Source organism: Camelina sativa, chromosome 14 (genome assembly GCF_000633955.1).
Source record: "Camelina sativa cultivar DH55 chromosome 14, Cs, whole genome shotgun sequence".
NCBI lineage: Eukaryota > Viridiplantae > Streptophyta > Magnoliopsida > Brassicales > Brassicaceae > Camelina > Camelina sativa.
The window spans coordinates 30,998,699-31,017,767 of record NC_025698.1 but is presented as its reverse complement, the minus strand read 5'-3'; the positions used below and the strand labels follow the sequence as shown (position 1 = coordinate 31,017,767).

At 34.8% G+C, this 19,069-nt stretch overlaps 4 protein-coding genes and 1 pseudogene across 4 annotated transcripts in view; 2 read left to right on the top strand and 3 right to left on the bottom strand.

Annotated features, from left to right (window-relative positions):
• The window catches only part of LOC104743008 (uncharacterized WD repeat-containing protein C2A9.03-like), a gene marked incomplete in the record, with an annotated part of 1,669 nt that extends 1,290 nt beyond the window's left edge, over positions 1 to 379 (top strand). The window contains 1 exon segment of the mRNA XM_010464121.2: positions 1 to 379.
• On the top strand, positions 6,980 to 7,736 carry LOC104743006 (photosystem I reaction center subunit V, chloroplastic-like). The gene has a single exon (XM_010464119.2). It carries the CDS (start codon positions 7,082 to 7,084, stop codon positions 7,565 to 7,567), a length of 486 nt encoding a protein of 161 aa, XP_010462421.1. The 5' UTR covers positions 6,980 to 7,081; the 3' UTR covers positions 7,568 to 7,736.
• On the bottom strand, positions 7,636 to 9,620 carry LOC104743007 (putative F-box/FBD/LRR-repeat protein At4g00315). The gene is made up of 3 exons (XM_019235264.1): positions 8,707 to 9,620; positions 8,466 to 8,606; positions 7,636 to 8,373 (listed from the first exon to the last, which is right to left on the bottom strand). The coding sequence occupies exons 1-3, from the start codon at positions 9,598 to 9,600 to the stop codon at positions 8,086 to 8,088; spliced, it is 1,323 nt and encodes a 440-aa protein (XP_019090809.1). The 5' UTR covers positions 9,601 to 9,620; the 3' UTR covers positions 7,636 to 8,085.
• LOC104743004 (putative high mobility group B protein 11) lies at positions 11,400 to 13,937 on the bottom strand. The gene is made up of 6 exons (XM_010464116.2): positions 13,615 to 13,937; positions 12,764 to 12,842; positions 12,514 to 12,667; positions 12,371 to 12,424; positions 11,924 to 12,237; positions 11,400 to 11,790 (listed from the first exon to the last, which is right to left on the bottom strand). Exons 1-6 carry the CDS (start codon positions 13,782 to 13,784, stop codon positions 11,515 to 11,517), a joined length of 1,047 nt encoding a protein of 348 aa, XP_010462418.1. The 5' UTR covers positions 13,785 to 13,937; the 3' UTR covers positions 11,400 to 11,514.
• LOC104743003 lies at positions 18,129 to 18,779 on the bottom strand (annotated as a pseudogene).

Genomic DNA, 19,069 nt, shown 5'->3' with positions numbered 1-19,069 from the left:
GCCTATACATATATGTGCTGCGCACTCTCCTGTCGCTTTGTTAAACTGAGAAATCTGAGAACGGAAAAGAAAAAAACATAAACTCAAGTCGATCTCTAATGGTGTAAATGATGTGTTGTGCAAGTGGTATTAGGACAGAGCCGATTTAGTTAGTTGATTTTCATTTTATCTCGAGTGTTCAAGGTCATGTATGTGTACGTAAGTGTTGAGGTTCGGCGAGTTTGCATGCATCAAGTCTCAACTCTTGGCAAGAGACAACATGGGTCGAGTCTGTGGCTTGCTCTTTATCTGGCTACGGTCACTTGTATGAACTCAATTTCATAGTTGATTCTGCCATTTGTTGGGTCAATTATATAATATTTCAGAATAATTTTCTTTTCTTGTCTGATGATACTTTACTTGTACGTATTGTAGGTTGTGAATGTTGTAAAACAAATGTGATTAATCCATCAAAACATGTAAATAGAAGTTGTTAATAAGTGGTATGACTCATAACTTCTTTATTCCACTGTTAATAAGTGGTATGACTCATAACTTCTACAAACATGAGAAATAAGAGTTGTACAAACATGAGAAAGAGAGACAATAATAATACAAGGCTTTTACTCTCCTCCACTCTCCTATCCTCTCCTCCATCTCTTTAGTACTTTTTATTTTACTTTATAGAATATTATATACACATATAAGTGTATTATAGTTATAGTTTATAATATGTTATCAGCACAATGTCTTTACCTCTGGAGCTTTTACGAGATAAGTAAATTTATATTATTTCCATTTATGTTTATAGAATATAAATATTATAGACATTGTAAAATTATGCTTTTTTCGGATTGATCGTCATAAGTTATAGGCGTTGCCTCCTCTATAGCTAAATCATATCCGGATAGATCGTTAGATATATGGTAGGCTCTGCCTCCTTCACGATCAAATAAAAGCTATGTCGTTTTCGGATAGATAGATCGTTATATATGGTAGGCTTTGCCTCTTTCCAGATCTAACAAAAGACTATGTCTTTTCTGATAAGATCGTTAAATATGACAGGCTATGCCTCCTATATGATCAAATATAAGGCTATGTCATTTTCGGGTTGATAGTTATACATATACAGGTTCTACCTCATTCATGATCAAACAAAGAGCTATGTCTTTTCCGCATTGATCGTTATATATGATAGGCTCTGCCTACTTTACGATAAAAAAAAAATTACTTCTATTAAATTCTTATATATAAGGCTATAGCTCTTATTTTATTTTCTGCATTTATATGTTTGTTTATTTGTAAAAAGTAACTATATGTGTTATATGAGATTTAAAGATAACGAAATGTCTTTAAAATCAAAAATATATTTCTCTTATGAGAATATATGAAGCACATGTCAGTATATCATAAACAGTGCAAACATAATTAGAAGGTCTAGATGAGTTAGTCTCTCGACTTTCAAAGACATCAGATTCATAATTATCGATGTCTAGTATTCTCCGAAGTTTCAAAACATTTTGTCTTAATAAAATTATTATGTTCAGACTATAAATAAATATGGTATCGCAAGATCGGCCATATTGGAGACATGCATGTATATGATTATATCATGCAAAAACAAAGATGGCAAAATGATAGTAAATATGAAATTTCCTAATGCTTCAAGCATAACGTTACCGGTCAAGCCATCCCGGTCAATCAGTGATAATAAAAATCATTGTGAATTTGCTTAGAGGAACAAAAATTCTTTTAAAAGTATTGCATGCCCCCGTTCACATTTCATGAGGTTGTAAGCACTGCACTTCAATTCAGGCTATGCCTCCACAATCATATAATGTTGGCTCATTCACCATCCTTTTGGATTAACAAGCTCATTGTATATATATGATGGTTTGATTTCTTTAATAAATCTCCAAATTATACCCCAAATACAACCGATTTAAAAATAAGATTCGGTCAAAGGTGAATGGACATAAAAGTCATCATCTTGAGAGGGGGTAATACTAATCTCACATCTTTTAAGGATCTAAGATAATAGACATAACCAAAATCGGCATGTTGTTGATCCTAATGTGGGATTCATTACGAGATGAATGAACTCTAAGAGTTATCATCTCAAGGGGGAGAATTAAAAGAATCCCACATCGACAATAAGTCGATAAAATTTGGTGAATTTGACACCCCATAGCGATATAACTATGGTGAAGTCATATCCTATCGTTTATCACATATATATGTCGCATGTGATAAAGTGGAACATCCATGATGTTCACTCTTGAAATGAGCTATAATGAATCGTTCATAGCGCAACCCCAAGAGATTGCAAAACGGTTCTTTGTGATTTAATCTCCATGTTTTAATATGGAACATGCAGTTTTGCATGTAGTCAATATTATATATGAGACCAACAATTTATAAAGAAATACTTCTTCCATGTTATATATTCATGGTAAGAGATTAAATATTTCTCATTTTGAATCTTATGGGTGTTTGATATATATCGTAAATGCTCCTCCACACCGCATAAAAATATATAGATGCGGGAGATGAGTCTCCACTCTAAATCCATCCTATGAGAGATACGCCTATTGCAAGATTTGCATATCATCATGTTGGATGATAAAATTCTCCATCATTATGGGAGAATCGTCGAATAGTTTTGGATCTTTAAACAAATGAATATGAATTTAAAAGTTCAACATATCACTATTCAAAATATATATTGCAAATAAAATACAAAAAGCTGATGGATGAGATTTTATATAATTATTGATCCTCACATAAATGAATATAAACTTGTAGTTATGAGAAATCTCACATTCCAGCTAAAAATGCTCCAATAAAAATATGTCTCTGGAGGATGACATACTAAGTCTATGTCACATAAGAAATGTGATAGTCTACTTTGGTTCCTAAGATAAATAATATCCTCAAAAATAAAAAGAAGCAAATTAAAAAGAGGATTATACTCTCAAAAGAGAGGCAAATGAACTCTTAAAGAAGAGTAGATAGACTCTTTAAGAAGAGCTAATAGACTCCCAAAGAGGAGCACAAATACTCCTAAAGAGGAGCAAGAACTTCTCAAGAGGAGTAGAAAACCGATTGATATGGTTAATAACGAAATCAGGTACCTGTATAAAATCATTTATATAATAATTAAAGAGATCTCGATTAACCATGTCATTACGGGAAATTTGGAACCAAAGACATACATGTCGACAATAAAATTGTATAGCAGCAATGTGATTAATGAGGATCATAAATCTCCGCTTTGTGAGCGTATAGAGATATATATTGGCCAATAAAGAGGTATTCAAATCTATATTAAACTCGTATGAAAGACGAGTAATTTTTGGACTAGTGGTCCAAACATCAAAAGGGTATAATGATATATAACAAAATTGGTGTGTCGTGCCATGTGTTGTTAAAATACCCTATCAAACAAAATTGATGTTATATGAATGACTTGAAATATGCCTCATGGGATGCTTGAATAGGTTATCCCGAAATATATATGATATCATAATTATGTTCTTGAGAACTCATAATAGTGATGATTTTGAACATCATCAAAACTCTTGAAGAGTTATTTGGAATAAAAGATCTTGGAAAGAAAAAAATGTCTCCAGATATTCCAAACTAAACATCTATCAAAATAGATGTTATACTAATCACTTCTAAAGGAAGTCATATATATATAGATATAGTCATATAAGATACATTTATATATTTTATGAGTATTATGCATAGCATTTTCTACTAATCTCTTTGCAGCATATAACTCATTCTCTATGAGTAGATTTTGAGATGAGTTAAAACGTATCTTCTACTGCAAAGGTATGATTAACTTGGGCTTTGGAACCCCCGAGTTTGGTTTAGTTGGTTTTGCAGATGGAAGATTTATATCGGATCAGTATAAAGATATATCGCAAAACAACGACTTCGCGACGTTTCAGTGGTAGACTTTTTGGCTGTCGCTTATTCAAGTCATGCCAAAATAGTTGTGCTTCATATGCCATATCGAGAATACCTAATGGCTCAGATGATGCCCGAACATCAACAAATAGTTATCTACCTAAGATTGGAGCCTCGTAACATGTTAGTGAAGAACTTCAAACTGAGGGTTCGATCAGCATCAACTAGTTAATGCTTGTTGAGACCCATTAACAAGAAGCAACCAAAAGGCAACAACTCTGTTCGAAGACTTTGTTGCATATGTCGTCTAAATCAAAGGAAGCTACACAAAGAACGACAAGACAAGATATATTCCTCTCTTACACTCAAGAATTCGAGAAGGATAAAGAAGTTGATAGACAGTCCAACAACTCAAGTAACAATGTAGTAGAGTTACTTACAAAGGGAGAGAATATGATGATTTTTGCGTGGATGCACTCTTTTTCCCTTATCATGGTTTTTATCCCACTGGGGTTTTCCATGACAAGGTTTTTAACGAGGTAGTAAATAATAAACAAAAGATCAACCTCGATGGAGAATGTCAATGATGAAGGGGAGATTGCATCACTATTGGTTGGAAACTACAAAGCATATTAACAAAGGCGCTTTCTACTTCAACATTCAGAAAGTGAAACTGACTATTTTTGTAGGTGGTGGTGAATGATGTATGGAATGATGACTTATGAATGAATGGATGTCAGGGTGTTTCAATTCCCCTTATGCAATTGTAGTATAAGAGGTGTCAATCCAATCTGAGTGTTTGTGAACAATCAAGATGTGCATATGAGTCTAAGTCAAGCCAGATGTAAAGGTTGTTTGTCACTAACAATCCTATGATGAAATGGAAAGTGCAGAAAGTAAAACTACAAGAACTAGGAGCTAAATGCAAATGGAACAGAGTGATTATGACAAACAGAAATAGAAACTATGGAAATGCAAGTATTGAACTAATGCAAGGTAAGTAATGAACATGATACTAAATGAATGCAACAGAAATGCAACTAGAATGAAACAGGACAAACACAAATCATAAACACAAGTTCTGGGTTGGAACTCGAGCAAGCACTCGATCGAGTGTAGATCGAGTGCAGGGTCGAGCTGGACAAATACGCAAAACAGAGCAACACAAGAAAAACAGAGCAATACCAAAACGAATCAAACAACGATCAAACAACAGGATTTAAGCTAAGAAATCAATAAACAAGGAAGGTCTTGAGGAGGGATTCATGGGCTGGACTATGATTGAGGTCATCTAACTTGGTCAACAAATCTCAAACAACTTGAGCTAATCTCTAGACATATATTTCTAAGACATGTTTAATCCACTCTCATGGCAAGAAACAATCAAACTCATGCATCTCTAGACTTGTTCTCACAAAGTAAAGAATCTACACAAGCAGGCATTAAGCAATATGTCAAAAATCAAACAAGACTTCTAATCTCTTAGCAAGCCTAATGATAGTCTCTAGATCTAGCCTTATCTATGCTCCTTAGACATTGGTGTGATGCTAAGAGGCTTGAAATCAGATCCTACCCTCTCAGATATAGGATCAGCATTAAGAACATCTAGCCTAGAAGAGATCTACAACAATCAAGCTTGACCAAATCAAACAAACCTCAAACACAACCCAGCCTAACCCATCCTCAAGATCCTAAGCAACTACTCACAAGCATACATGATGAACATCAAAATCATAAACCCAGAAAATACTGAAACTTGCATCATTAGAAAGATAAATCAAAGATCTACAATATTGAAGAAAGAACCAAACTCAAATTCTCAATATTAAAAAAGTTATGAAACCAACAATATTGAAGAATTTAGTCTTTTTCTCCTTTTAAAAGAAGTACAAGATCTAAGAAAATAAAAGTGCAAAAGGAATAATTCTAAAAAAGGTAAAAACTAGGTTTTTGACTCTCTAAAAAGCTGGACTATTTTGGTGGCTGCAGGTACAAGCCCTTATATAGAAAAAGTAGTGGAAGCCCTAAAAACGCTAAAAGACAAAATAGCCAGGCGGCTCGACCAACTCGACCTGGTGCTCGGTCGAGTGACCGGTCGAGTTGGCTCCTCTTGTGCTCCTCCCACTCGGTCGAGTCCCTCTCAGCACACGGTCGAGTGTCTGGTCGAGTGGGCAGTCGAGTTGGACTCCGGACCTTGGTTCTTCAGCCTTAGCTCTCTTGCTTTCTCCTCATGATTGCTTCACTTCTCCTCAGCATTGCTTCCATGCTCCTTAAGCTCCAAAATCACCTGTTTATGCATGAAAAGATGCAAATGCAATGCAACTAAACTCTAATGCAAGAACAGTCCTAAAGCTATGCAATAATGGTCAAAATGGATAGCAAAAGATGCAAAAGATGTGAATATATTAAGGGAAAACAGGGTAAAATATATGAACATCAGAAAGCATCTTCAAAATATTGAATGCGTCATCTACAAGATCGTTGAAGTCTTTTTGAGGGGGAGTTTACGTCATTGTACTCTTTTTTCCTCATCATGGTTTTTATCCTATTGGAGTTTTCTATGATAAAGTTTTTAATAAGACAATACGTAATTCGTAAATGATGATGGATAATCAAGGGGGAGTATTGTAAAACAAATGTGATTAATCCATCAACACATGTTATCAAACCTTTACATATGTTATTACCAAATTAATAAACGGTATGACTCATAACTTCTTTATTTCACTATAAATAGGAGTTGTACAAACATGAGAAAGAGAGACAATAATAATACAAGGCTTTTACTCTCCTCCACTCTCGTATCCTCTCCTCCCTCTCTTTAGTATTTTTTGTTTTACTTTATAAAATATTATATACACATATAGGTGTATTATAGTTATAGTTTATAACAGTGAACAACTAAATCAGACACTATAAAAACACTAAGGTCTTTTAAGTAAAACCTTTTAAACAGCAGGGGGTCGAACGCAATTATTTGACTGAAAATCTCATAATCCAGAAAGAACCAACGAGAAAATGCCACATCATCCATCCGTAATCGTATCCTCACAAACAAAATCTGCATCTGCTTCTTCTCCTTTGCATCCCAGAAGCCAAAACAGATCACTCAAAAAGATCATAAATCCAAAACCACTCATTTCTCTTTCACACAAAATTTTCTCTGAGAAGAAACAGCAGCAAAATGGCAACAAGCGCATCTGCTTTGTTCTCACCAACAACATTCTCCACTGCAATCGCTCAGAAGAACCCTAACTCCATCTCATTCCATGGCCTTCGTCCTCTCCGTCTCGGTGGCTCCTCCTCCGCCTTACCAAGTCTATCAACCACAGCCGGAAGAAAGTCCTCCTCCGCCGTTGTGAGAGCTGAGCTTAGCCCTTCCGTCGTCATAAGCCTCAGCACAGGTCTCTCCCTCTTCCTTGGCCGTTTCGTCTTCTTCAACTTCCAGAGAGAGAACGTCGCGAAACAGGGCTTACCGGAGCAGAACGGGAAGACCCACTTCGAAGCTGGAGATGATCGTGCTAAGGAATACGTCAGCCTCTTGAAATCGAACGATCCGATTGGATTCAACATCGTTGATGTTCTTGCTTGGGGTTCTATTGGACACATCGTTGCTTACTACATCTTGGCTACTTCCAGCAATGGATACGACCCTAGCTTCTTCGGCTGATTCTTCATTCGATATCTCTCTTTATCTTTCTCTCGTATATGTATATGTTTGACTTGTTTCTCAAGCTATCTAATCTATTCCCCATCTCTGTTTCTTCATATTCCTCTGTTGTTGCTCTTGTCTAAGACTTGTCCCTCTTTTTGCAACTGTTTTATTTCGCCATTTACAATGATGGGTTTGCAAAGTTTTACAAAGAACATATACAACTCAAGATTTCGATTTAGTCATCGTTTTCAAATTGTCCGTACGTATGAGAACTTAAAGTGATTTCCAGAAGCTAGTTTGACACCTAAAGAGTCTAGATGTTGAGATCTCAAAAGAAGGTAAAGCCAATGTTAAAATCTGAGAAGAAGATCCCTTCAAGTATGCAAAAAAAAAAAAAGAAAAAAAAAAAAGAGAAACCTTAAGTTACGGCTGCAAAACAAAAACCATGGTAATAACAAAAACCATGGTAATACGGAGGGAGGGTAGTAGTGTGTGTAGAAAAAAGCAAGTCTGAATCCTTATGATTCACATCCTCAAGAAAATAGGAGTTGGCATGTTGCTGAACCTCGAAAAGAAAGTGACAAGTCCTGGATCATCTCATCCAATGTTTCTTGATGATAGCATGGCGCAAACAAGATTGTGGCAGTCTTCAAGCAGCGAGCATTTCTCAAGATATATTTCGCCACATCCATCTGGTTCCGCAACCCATACATATCAATCCACTTGAAAGTTTCCACACTCGACAACAAACATCTAGGAACACAGTTGTTCAATTGTCTGTCCCAATTATTGGGTAGATCCACAAGCCTATCTGGATGATGCTGAGATCAAACATGAGAAGATCTGGCTTTAACAGTATATAGTAAAGTAAACCCAACAGAATATGTCTCTAACGAAAAAAAAAAAAACTTACATATATCAGATTGGCCTCGATCTCTCGTAAATTAGGAGAGTCCTTGAGTAACCGAGCAAGTAAAATTGACCAACTTGAATCACATGAACATATCTTCAAATGTTCAAGTTGGTTGAAGACAATACCCTCATGATAAAAAGCCTGCAACACATGATAACAAAAAGATTCAACCTCAAGAAAACCTGGTTTATATATTGTTCAAAAAACAAGATTGATAGAGATACGGATGGAGACAGATTACCTCTTCGGTGTAGACTCCTAAGCATAACGAAAGCCGCTTAACAGATGTGATTTTCGTAAAAAACTTTTTGATATTTTGGAATGTCAATACAAAACCAGCCTCCTCCAACTTAGGCATATCTCCAAAAGAGTAGGAGAATCGAGGACTATCACTGTCACTCTCATCATCACTATCACTCTCTAGTCTTTCATCAGTGACTTCCAGATACTTCAGAGAAGGTGTATCAATCATAATCCCATCAAGATAACAAGGACTAGACATCTTTAGGGTTAGTCTCTGCAATGACTTGACAATCACTGTCAGTTTTCCCAAGTTGTCAGTGTTATCTCGTTCCACAAATAGATCCTCAAGGACAGGGCAATTGGAAAGAAGTCGGTGAAGAGAATTTTCAGCAGAGTAAGTCACACGTCGAAGGGTCAAAGTTTTGAGACAGGGGAGACATACCATACGATGAACTTCCACGAGAACCTCGTCCTCCAGTTTCAAGATCACAAGCGATTTGCTGACATACAAGCTACTAGGCAATTTAGGTTTACGCCTCGCAAAAGAAGAAAGCTCAAGACTTAACTCAAGGACGCAGAAGTGAAATGCAACTGAAAGCCATTTTTCGATATCTTCAGGTTTGATTGATCCAACTGCTCCATGGCTAAACTTGAGACGTAAGCTTTCCATGATCGGAGCTTGATGTAACGGCAGATTCAGATCGATAAATCTCTGCAAACTCCGGCCTTGAGACACTGAATAGTCACTATAATCGTAGTCCAGCTTAGGCAGCCACATCCAAAGAAACTCCCACCGCTTCGATAAAATACTTGTGCTTGCAGCATCTTTTGTTGGAAGAAATGATAGTACCTTCACGAGCACATCATCAGGCAACTGACTGATCTTGTCCATATCTTCACAATCTCCACTTTTCTTTTCCTTGGTTAATTATAACTAAAAATTCATTTATCCTCTTGACACAAACACCAACTTGGAATCTGTCTGATTAACCAAGAACAAGTGAACAACAGTCAACACAAGAAGAAAGAGTATAGACAAGGAATAATAGAGAAGAAACGAGTACACTTCTCTAGGACCAGCCCTAAAAGATCTCTATAATTAATTGCCTTGTCTAGGGAAAATTAAACGAACAGGTTTGTTCTCTTCATTAGCTTTCTTTTTCAAAAAATTAAAGAAGTTTTTTATTATTTTTTATTTTTTAAGAAAACTGTGCAATCAACAAAAAATGTCTTGAGAAATGCTCCCTAAAACATTTAATGTGCATGATAATTGGTACTGTCCCATTCATGTAAATCTTGAATAAAAACATACATATCTTACCTACAAGGGTTCATGTTCTCTATATTCTATAAGCCTACATGAAATTGCTAAAACTTTTCATGTAAAAAACTCTTGAACACGAACTGTTTTATATTTCTATGTAAACATATCTATGCCCGATATATTAGCTTCCTCTATAGACTATTGGCAATCACGTTCCCTAATTTAGTACTTAATATATGGAGTGTTGGTGTTAAAAAATAATCAAATACATAAGCTCACCTCAATTTCTCCGCGAAAAGGTATAGGTCAGATAGATACTCTTGGAAAGCAACATACGTCAATTCAGGTTTGGGATTGTGGTGTTATAACAAGGATGACCAGATTTTACTGTTGGGAGAAAAATGTCTTAGGCGCAGTCCTTCCCTCCTTCATTCGGACCTAGAAGCATTGTTATTGGCGATGGAGAGTATCCTTTCGAGAAGTATTGATTGGCAGAGTTAGGAGATAGATTGTGCAGAACTAGTCGCGATGGTGTAGGTCCTTGAAGATTGATGGATGTTCTCCAACCTTCTCGATGACTTCTACTTGCTTCGTGATTCTTTTCTGCTCTTTACCCTGTCGAAAATCCCTCGTTTATATCGCTCGATCTTTGAGATCGCTAAATTTATTTTGTAAACTCTTTTACTCCGGTTTGGGCTACCAATTTTTGGAGTTCTTTTCTAATTAATGTTTGGTTGACCAAAAAAAAGATCTCGCTTGCCTTCTAATTATGTGAAATTTATTAAAACACAACATATTATCTTTTGTCCACAAAATTTTTCATATTTTTCTTTAACTTTAGGGGAGGTTTAATTTTCCCAAAGTCGATTTGAGAAATAAAGAAATTTAAAACATACTATAAGACTGTTTTTTTTTTAATAACATGGCATCAATATAAGCATTGTATGACAGTTTGGGACTTTTTTAAAAATACATAATGATTTGATTAACAAAGATATAGTCAAAGTAGACATATTTGATGTAAATAAATTTAAAGATACTCAACTACTTTTAGATACGATCAAAAAATAGAATTTGTAACAAAAAAAATCAAAACTATGAATATATTTAGTATGAATTATTTAGTCATATGTATATAAACCAGTAAGCGGTTATGCTTAAAGATAGAAGCCTAATGCCTACGTAACCCACAAGAAGGTTGGTTTATATAAAATCATCAATCATGCAATGCTACTTTGAGAAACGGCATGTCTCAAGGTAATTGGTGTGTTCAAATTTGGAGCCTAGACTTATAGAGGATCAACAATATTGTTAGGACGAGCTAACTCAACTCTTGAAGCATAATGTTTGACATTTTAGGTTGCAGAATTATAGTAATAAAGGTAAAAATAGAACAAAATAAAACAAAAGTTCTCATAACAGAAATAGTTTGAATGAAAAGTTGCCTATGGCCAGTTCTACCACTTATTATTAAACGAAAGTTCTCATAACAGAAATATAAAAGTCCAACAAATAAATAAGACAATAATAGAGAAAGTAACACTACTCACTTGCCTCATCCACAGTCTCCGATGCACTTGCACTTGCAGCTACAGTTTCCGTTGCATCGGTCTCAGCTACAACTTCCGCTGCATTGGTTGCAGCTACAGTTTCCGCTGCATTGACGGTAGCTACAACTTTTGTTGCATTGGTCTCAGCTACAGTTTCCACTGCATCAGTCGCAGCTACAATATCTGACGCATAAGAATCCTTTGAAGCTTTGTGTTGTAACAACTCCTTGTACCTCTCCTTATCCTCAAGATGCTTCTGTTGATAAACCTGGATAAAAATAATAACCCGAACCCGTTAAATCTCATTCGAGAAAAATGGAACTTAAAAAACATTGTTTAGAATCATCATTTTTTATTTTTAAGTCTTAAGAGAGAGTTTAAATAAGTTTTTATGTGTTTACCTGTTTATCAGATTGAGAGAGATTATTCCACATTTCCGCAATTTCCTTGGTGAAAGGTCCCTTTTTTCCACCGACCTCAGCTTTAAGCCTCGCGTGTTGCTCAGCAAAGAAGAAGTTGTAACTGCTTCTTGGGCACTTAGGTCGTTCATGAGATGACTTGGCTCTCTTATTCCTACGAGTTCTAGGATCATCCTGAGAAGAAGTGTGGAAAAGCACTCCTTTGAACTTTTCTGAGCCCATCTTCATGGTTACCAGGTAACCGCTTTCGAACTTCTCATCAATGCTCCCAGTAACCACGGCGCCAGGTTTCATTTCTTGATTGTATGAATGAAATTTAGAAAGCAAATCTCAAACACTCACAAATTCAGATAAAAGAAGAGAACCTAAAGAAACATATTGGACTATATATATATTATACAAAATTAAAACATTGAATATTTTAAGTACCCATGCCATTGCCATGCTTTGCAGATTCTTTGACAGGGCGCTTCAGTGCTTTCTCTGCGGAAAAAAAGACGAACATGTGTTAATTAATCTTGGAGATCAACTGGATATAAGAAAACATATATATAATTGGTATATTTTCGGACCATTCCCCTGAAATGTAGAGCGCGGAGCTTGGAAGTACACATGCTCAAACTCAAGGAGTGTTTTACGATAATTAGTCTTTAAAACATATGCTGGATTTGTTATTACTGTCTTAAATACTTCAATCACTTCTTTGCATCTGCGATCGTTGATCACCTAGAATCAAATATGATATAATTATTAAACATATAATCAAATTGTATAAATTATTTTAATAAAACAACGATAGCTTCAAAACGAATTATTTGTTACCTCTTCAAGACCACCACGAGATGTGACCTCAATGAACAGCCGATGCAGATCGAGGTTGTTTCCACCCACAACAGGATTCCTTGACAAAAGCCAAAAAATATCATAAATATTCCATGAACTGAAATCTTATTCAAGAAAATAAATCAATTAAAGCATATACAATGATTCAATGAACATATCAAAAGAGGATAAAAGCAATTTCCATTTCCCAACACCTTTAAAACAATATTGCATTACCGGTAACCCCAAAAATATATATATATATATATATATATATATATATATTCTTAAACCTATTCATGGATTAGCATTTCAGAATCTTGTGAAAACCAAATTAAAAAATGATATCTGGACTAACATATTAAGAACAAACTAGATCTAATGTCAATAAGCCACACACACTTCCTTGCTTTAAAGATTCCCAAACCTAATGATTTTTGTTTCATCTCGCCAAATAAATTTTTTACAACACGACTAATTGTTAACCAAGAAAAAAATACAAGTTATCTTTTCAAAATTAAGTTTTGGGCCAGGCCCATTTATAATTTGTCTTGATAGGTTTATCGCTTTCCAGATTTTTTTTAGGAAAAATCACTATCCTACAAGCGTTTTCGAACATAGGAAATCACGTCTTCCTATTTCTTTTGAAGGACTATGCCTACGCCACTCGACCAAGCAACACTTGGTATACAAGTCATTTATAAGCCACCACACACGGGATTGCGAACAAAATTGCTTGAAATGTAGACTATGGGTTTAACATTCACAATCATAATTTTTAAACCAGTCATTTCATGAAAAAATACATAATCTAAACAAAAAATTTCAGATAAGGAAAAAGAAAAACTCACTTAAAAGGTTGCCCAGAAAATTCGAAAAAATCTCGGAGCGTATCCCAAAAAAGTTCAGGATTTTGGACAAGATCCTCATACATAGATGTACGGGAGGAATTGCCTTTCTCTACAGTAGAAAATTCATTAGCTGTAACCAATTCAATTTGTGATTTACCTATCGTCGACATCAGTTCCTTTCGGGTGTTTAAAAAAAAAAGTATTCAACCTTCAGAGATAAAATGAACACTTAAGCATGACTTTTTATAATTTTCTTCTTATCTGAAGTTAGGAAGGGGATATACAATTTTCCTTCTGTCTCCACCACATAAAAATGCATTACATCTTTTTTTTTTCCTTTTCTACATAGTCCACACGTTAATTAATTTTAATTTACAACTTGTAGCATATTATTGAAATAATTGTATTGGTTTTTGGAAAATGTATTAAATGTAATATTAAAAGGATAAGATTTTATTAGAATTGTAATATTAAGTAAAGTGAACATTTTTTGCTTTAGAATTCGAATAAAATAAATTGGCCATTATTGATTTTTGGTTATATCGGAGTTTATTTGTGGAGAAAGAAACTGCAATGAAAAAGTTTGTAACTGAATTTGTTTCTAAATTAAAATAGTTTTTTCTATAAAAATATTGTCAAAAACTTTTTGGTCAAACCTTTTTCATTGTACAAATAGACAATAAAAGCATTAAATTAAAACATTAAATTTTGCCAAGGAATAATTTGAGTAGCAATTATATATGAAATGCACTAAACAAATCAGACTCTGCAAAATTTCCTTGAATTTTTGGTTATATATCTTCCCTTTGAATTTGTTTAAATTAATATGAGCTGATCTTTTGCGTCAAAAAAAGAATAATAATAATAATAATCATAAATATGAAAGTATGGAAATCATATATATCAAAGTATGATATATTCTCAGGAAATCATAGAATATTAAATCAATCAATTAATTAGGATTCAATCAATTAAAACCGTTCTTGAACTCTAAAGTCAATTGTAAAATAAATTACTTCTCACTGCAAATATTATCTAAGTTTTTAAACAAGAAAATTCAAATCTCTTTGTAAAATTCAAGTTAAAACCAGCTTTGAAAACAAGTTTAGTTTTTTCACAAAATTACAAAATCGAATCTCTTCGTAAAAAGTGATTTTGCTAATCAAAAATTTTTGTCAGGAAAATTAATTATATACTCATATCAATTTATATTTCTAGGTTATTAATTCTAGGTGATCAGTCAAGAATTAATATGAAAATCAGCCAAAGATGAAAAACATAAAGATAATGAATCCTAATTAATAATCAATTCAATAAACCGTGAAATTCCTAATGAAAAACCCTAAGCCTAACAAGCAGATTACTCAGACATAATCAATGAAGAACACATCATAGACTGAATAAATTGCATAAGAAATTAAGATAAGTAGAAAAAGAGTTCTGAATCTCTCCGAATGAATCTTGATTCTTCTCTCCAAAAGCTCTCCAAAAGCCTTTTTTGAAAACCACCTTCAAAACTTGAGAAATCTGATTTCTCTCTTGCCAATGTCTCAGTGTCGATCGACACTCACACCTTTGATCGACTCTAAGTACTCTCAACCAATTTGCTCAAAAACGTTTCAAATTGCTCTATTTTGCTCATCTGTGCCAAAATCCTATAAAACCTGTAAAGACTCATAAAGAACCTGAAAACATATCAAAAAAACTCTAAAAGACTCTTTATATCATGGTTAAAAACCACAAACCATGATATACAAACTATCGCAACTAGCTCTGCAGAATCCCTCTCAAACCTTCGACAATCAACTCCTCTGGATATAATACACTTCATGGCCCATAACAAAGCTTCTAGCTCCGAATGAATAGGGCAAAGACTTCGTCTTTGGCATCTTGCTCCCAATACTAAAGTCTGATCCTCACAATTACCACACCACCAGCCTAGACCTGAATTAGGTTCTGATGATTTCCAAGAACCATCAACTTGACATCGAATAATTGACTCCAGGATATACAAAGGTTCCAGAGAACCCAAGATAACCCTTGAGACTAATTGAAACTCCTCCCACAATAATTGTTCACCTAAGCCTGATTAATAATATCTATTGGCTTTGACTATATCTCTTGAAAGACCTTCTTATTCCTATCCTTTCATAAGAATCAAACAAGCTAGGGTATTGAATGATGAGTGGCTCCAAGAGCCAAAGGGAATTTCTCATTCCCAAAAATAAAATTCAAATTTGAATATACCGACTCATATGGGAAACTGCCTGGAGGCAACCCAATGAACACCAAATCCCATATTTGACGAAAATGAGGATGTGAGATTAATAGTTTCTACTACAAAATCTCATCTTTTACACAGCGTGTCACACTGAACTCCCGAGAAGGATAACGTGTTATTCTTATTCGTAAACATGGGAAAAAAACTGAACAGAATGTAACAAACCAAATAGGGATAAACCAAAACCGAACCAAAATGGCTATACTACTAGAATAGATAGTAAACTTAAGGACCGAAACCAAAATTACCCAAATCAAAGCTGAACCACAATTTTAAGAGAACCGAATGGATATTGACTGATATCGAATGAAATTTCAAAAAAAAAAACCTTAATAGTTGAAAGTCGAACTTCAAAAGATCCGAAAACTGAAATGTCGAATGGATTACAAACCTAATATATGAATGCTAAAGACTATTATTCGTATAAATAATGGTTTCTTTACATGATAAATTTTATACAAGAAAAACTCACTATTGTAATGTATCCGAAATATTGTTGTAAGGTCATCATATTTCATTAGTTCATCTCATGATTCGGTAGACGAATAGAAAACAAGAAAACAGGACAAAGCACAAATAGCTAAAAATGAAAGCATGACCGGGACATAACGAATAACTAGGGATGTTGTGGTGAGTGAAAAAACCCGGCCCGGCCCGGCCCGAACCCGAAAAAAACCTGCTCAGAAAAAACCCAAATTCAAAAAACCCGAACGGGTTTTAGGTCTGGTGGGTAAACCCGAACGGGTTTTAACTCTTGTGGGTAAACCCGTGGGTACCCGAATTTTTTTGTCTCATGTGATGTATTTTGCATTTTGCATTGTGTATTTTTGTGTCTATAGCTTTTCTATACCAANTCCGATTTTTTTGTCTCATGTGATGTATTTTGCATTTTACATTGTGTATTTTTGTGTCTATAGCTTTTCTATACCAAAAACAAATATGATTTATATTATGTATTTTGTGTATTTTATAATATCTGTGACAATTTTCAAAAGTTTATAAACTCTAATTAGATTAAGCAAAAACTAAAAACAAATGTTAAATACATAAAAAGTTCTGCAATGTTAAAATACATAAAATGTTTAGAAACTCACAAGGCAACAACAATCAAACATAAACACATAAAAGGTTCATACTCCTGAGCTACTTGCCACTGATGTAGTACACTCAGATCTATCATCAAAGTTGTCTTCAATGTCACCTATAATTTGAAAATATAAATCAACAAAACAATGGAATTTTTTTAAAAAAAAATTTGGACTATGTTTTTACCTTCTAACTCAGCAAAACCAAACATCAGACTTTAAGCGTTTATTAGAGTTAAATACCGTTTGGTCTGTAGTAGTCTCTTGAGTAGGCTGCGTTTCACTTTGTGCTTCTCCTTGAGTTTCAGCCTCTTGGCCATCTTCATTCATTGCATGATATTCATGCTCAGCATTTAAAGCTGTCATTGTCTCCAATGATTGTGAATCCATTCTATAAAGAAAAGAAAAGAAAAAAATGCTCAGCATTTCAAGTTTTTCTCATTCTATAACACATCAACCAAACCAACTAATTTCCGAACAAGATAAACTTAGATCATGATGCGTAAGAAGGATGTTGTGACTTATACTGCTCTAAAGTGACTCTTAAGATCACTAACCTTAACTCTAAGACTGACTCGATAAGACACAAAAACACAAAAACGAATAAGACTTGTTCCTATTCCAAGTATGTAACACCAAAAGGATCAACCACTCACACATCAAACACATCAAACAAGCTTCGAACCCAGAAATTATATAGACAGTTCAAAGCTTCAAACCCATAAATTATATAGACAGATCAAAGCTTAAAGCTAATTCAAAATTGAAACTTGATTCCACCCACAATCAAAGGCTGTAATTTAAAACCAACCCAGAAAATGAAAATCAAAGAGGATTCGTACCTGCTTTGGAGGTGATGAGAGGGTCACGAGAAGCTCTGTCCGAAGATTGAATTTGAAACCAATGAAGAACACAACTTCGCCGACGTGAACACTCTCTGATCAGAACCAATTCGATAGAAGCAATTAGACTAGGGTTATTGCGAAACGGTGTCGTTTTAGTAAAAAGATTTTTTTTAAAAAAAACCTGATGGGTACCCATAGTCTTATAGGGTAAACCCGTGTAAGATTACAAGATTTCGGATACCCGCCCGTTTTTTACCCATTTTTTTCCTGATTGAAAAACAGGTCCGAAAGCTCTACATTTTAAACGGGTTTCGGGTACCCATCGGGTTTTAACCCATTGTTAACATCCCTACGAATAACGTACTTAAAGTCTGAAACATAAGCATAACATTGTCAGCTCCAATGAAGAAAACTGGAAGGAACAACATCTTTTTCTTGTACAAAAAGGTCGTCTGAATTCCGTACGACGGCGTGGACCAAACAAAGCAGGAAACTGGCAACGATGCCAAGGACCAGACTTTGGATGCAGTTTGCGAACCACAATGCCCAAATCGAGCCAAGGATCAACCCGAGGGTGATCACACGGTCGTTAATATGTCAACCGCACAAGACCAATGGATGGTCTCGATAGAAATATAGGAGCAGCCACATGATTGCAAAGGAGGCAAAGGTGAGAAGAGAAGTGGGATCACCGATCAAGTAGAGTGTGACCGAAGCTGCAGTTAAAAGAAAGTAGTTAACCGCAAAATGCCGGAGGTTGAGCTTAACGAGCGAAACAGCGGAGGAGAAAGAGGCTGGACGGTCGATGGAACCTAATGCTAGGAATTCAGACCACCATGGACGGTAGCTAGAAACAGAAGCTATTAGATTATGCATCGACATGGAGATGACATCAACGGCAGAGAGACTTGTCCCCTCCACCGTGATTGGAAGAGTCTCCACCGGTGCTAACATTGCCTAACGTCACTTTTTGAGTTCTCTAGTCAACCAATTTAAACCGAAATTAAAATGTTTTCAAGTATTGATTAAGGGGAGGTATTGGTTTAGGATTTAGAAAGAATTTTAATGACTTTATGTTCTTGCTGATTGTTAGAATCATAGAAAATTGAAAGTTAAAAATGAAGGATTCTAAGAGATTGTTTAGGAAGTTTTTTAAAATCTTGATGATTTGTTTTTTCTAATCTTGTAAAATCTTTCTATTTGATGAAAGAGTTTTCATGACTTTTGTTATGAAGGAAATGATA

What these genes read in the sequence shown, in the direction of transcription:
- LOC104743006 (XM_010464119.2), top strand. Translation starts at nt 7,082, where the DNA reads ATGGCAACAAGCGCATCTGCTTTGTTCTCACCAACAACATTCTCCACT.
- LOC104743007 (XM_019235264.1), bottom strand. Translation starts at nt 9,600, where the DNA reads ATGGACAAGATCAGTCAGTTGCCTGATGATGTGCTCGTGAAGGTACTA. An exon ending in TAGGAGTCTACACCGAAGAG is followed by an intron (nt 8,607 to 8,706) that starts GTAATCTGTCTC and finishes CATGTGTTGCAG; the next exon opens with GCTTTTTATCATGAGGGTAT. An exon ending in TCGAGGCCAATCTGATATAT is followed by an intron (nt 8,374 to 8,465) that starts GTAAGTTTTTTT and finishes GTTTGATCTCAG; the next exon opens with CATCATCCAGATAGGCTTGT.
- LOC104743004 (XM_010464116.2), bottom strand. Translation starts at nt 13,784, where the DNA reads ATGTCGACGATAGGTAAATCACAAATTGAATTGGTTACAGCTAATGAA. An exon ending in CTCGTGGTGGTCTTGAAGAG is followed by an intron (nt 12,668 to 12,763) that starts GTAACAAATAAT and finishes ATTTGATTCTAG; the next exon opens with GTGATCAACGATCGCAGATG. An exon ending in CTCTACATTTCAGGGGAATG is followed by an intron (nt 12,425 to 12,513) that starts GTCCGAAAATAT and finishes TTTTTTCCGCAG; the next exon opens with AGAAAGCACTGAAGCGCCCT.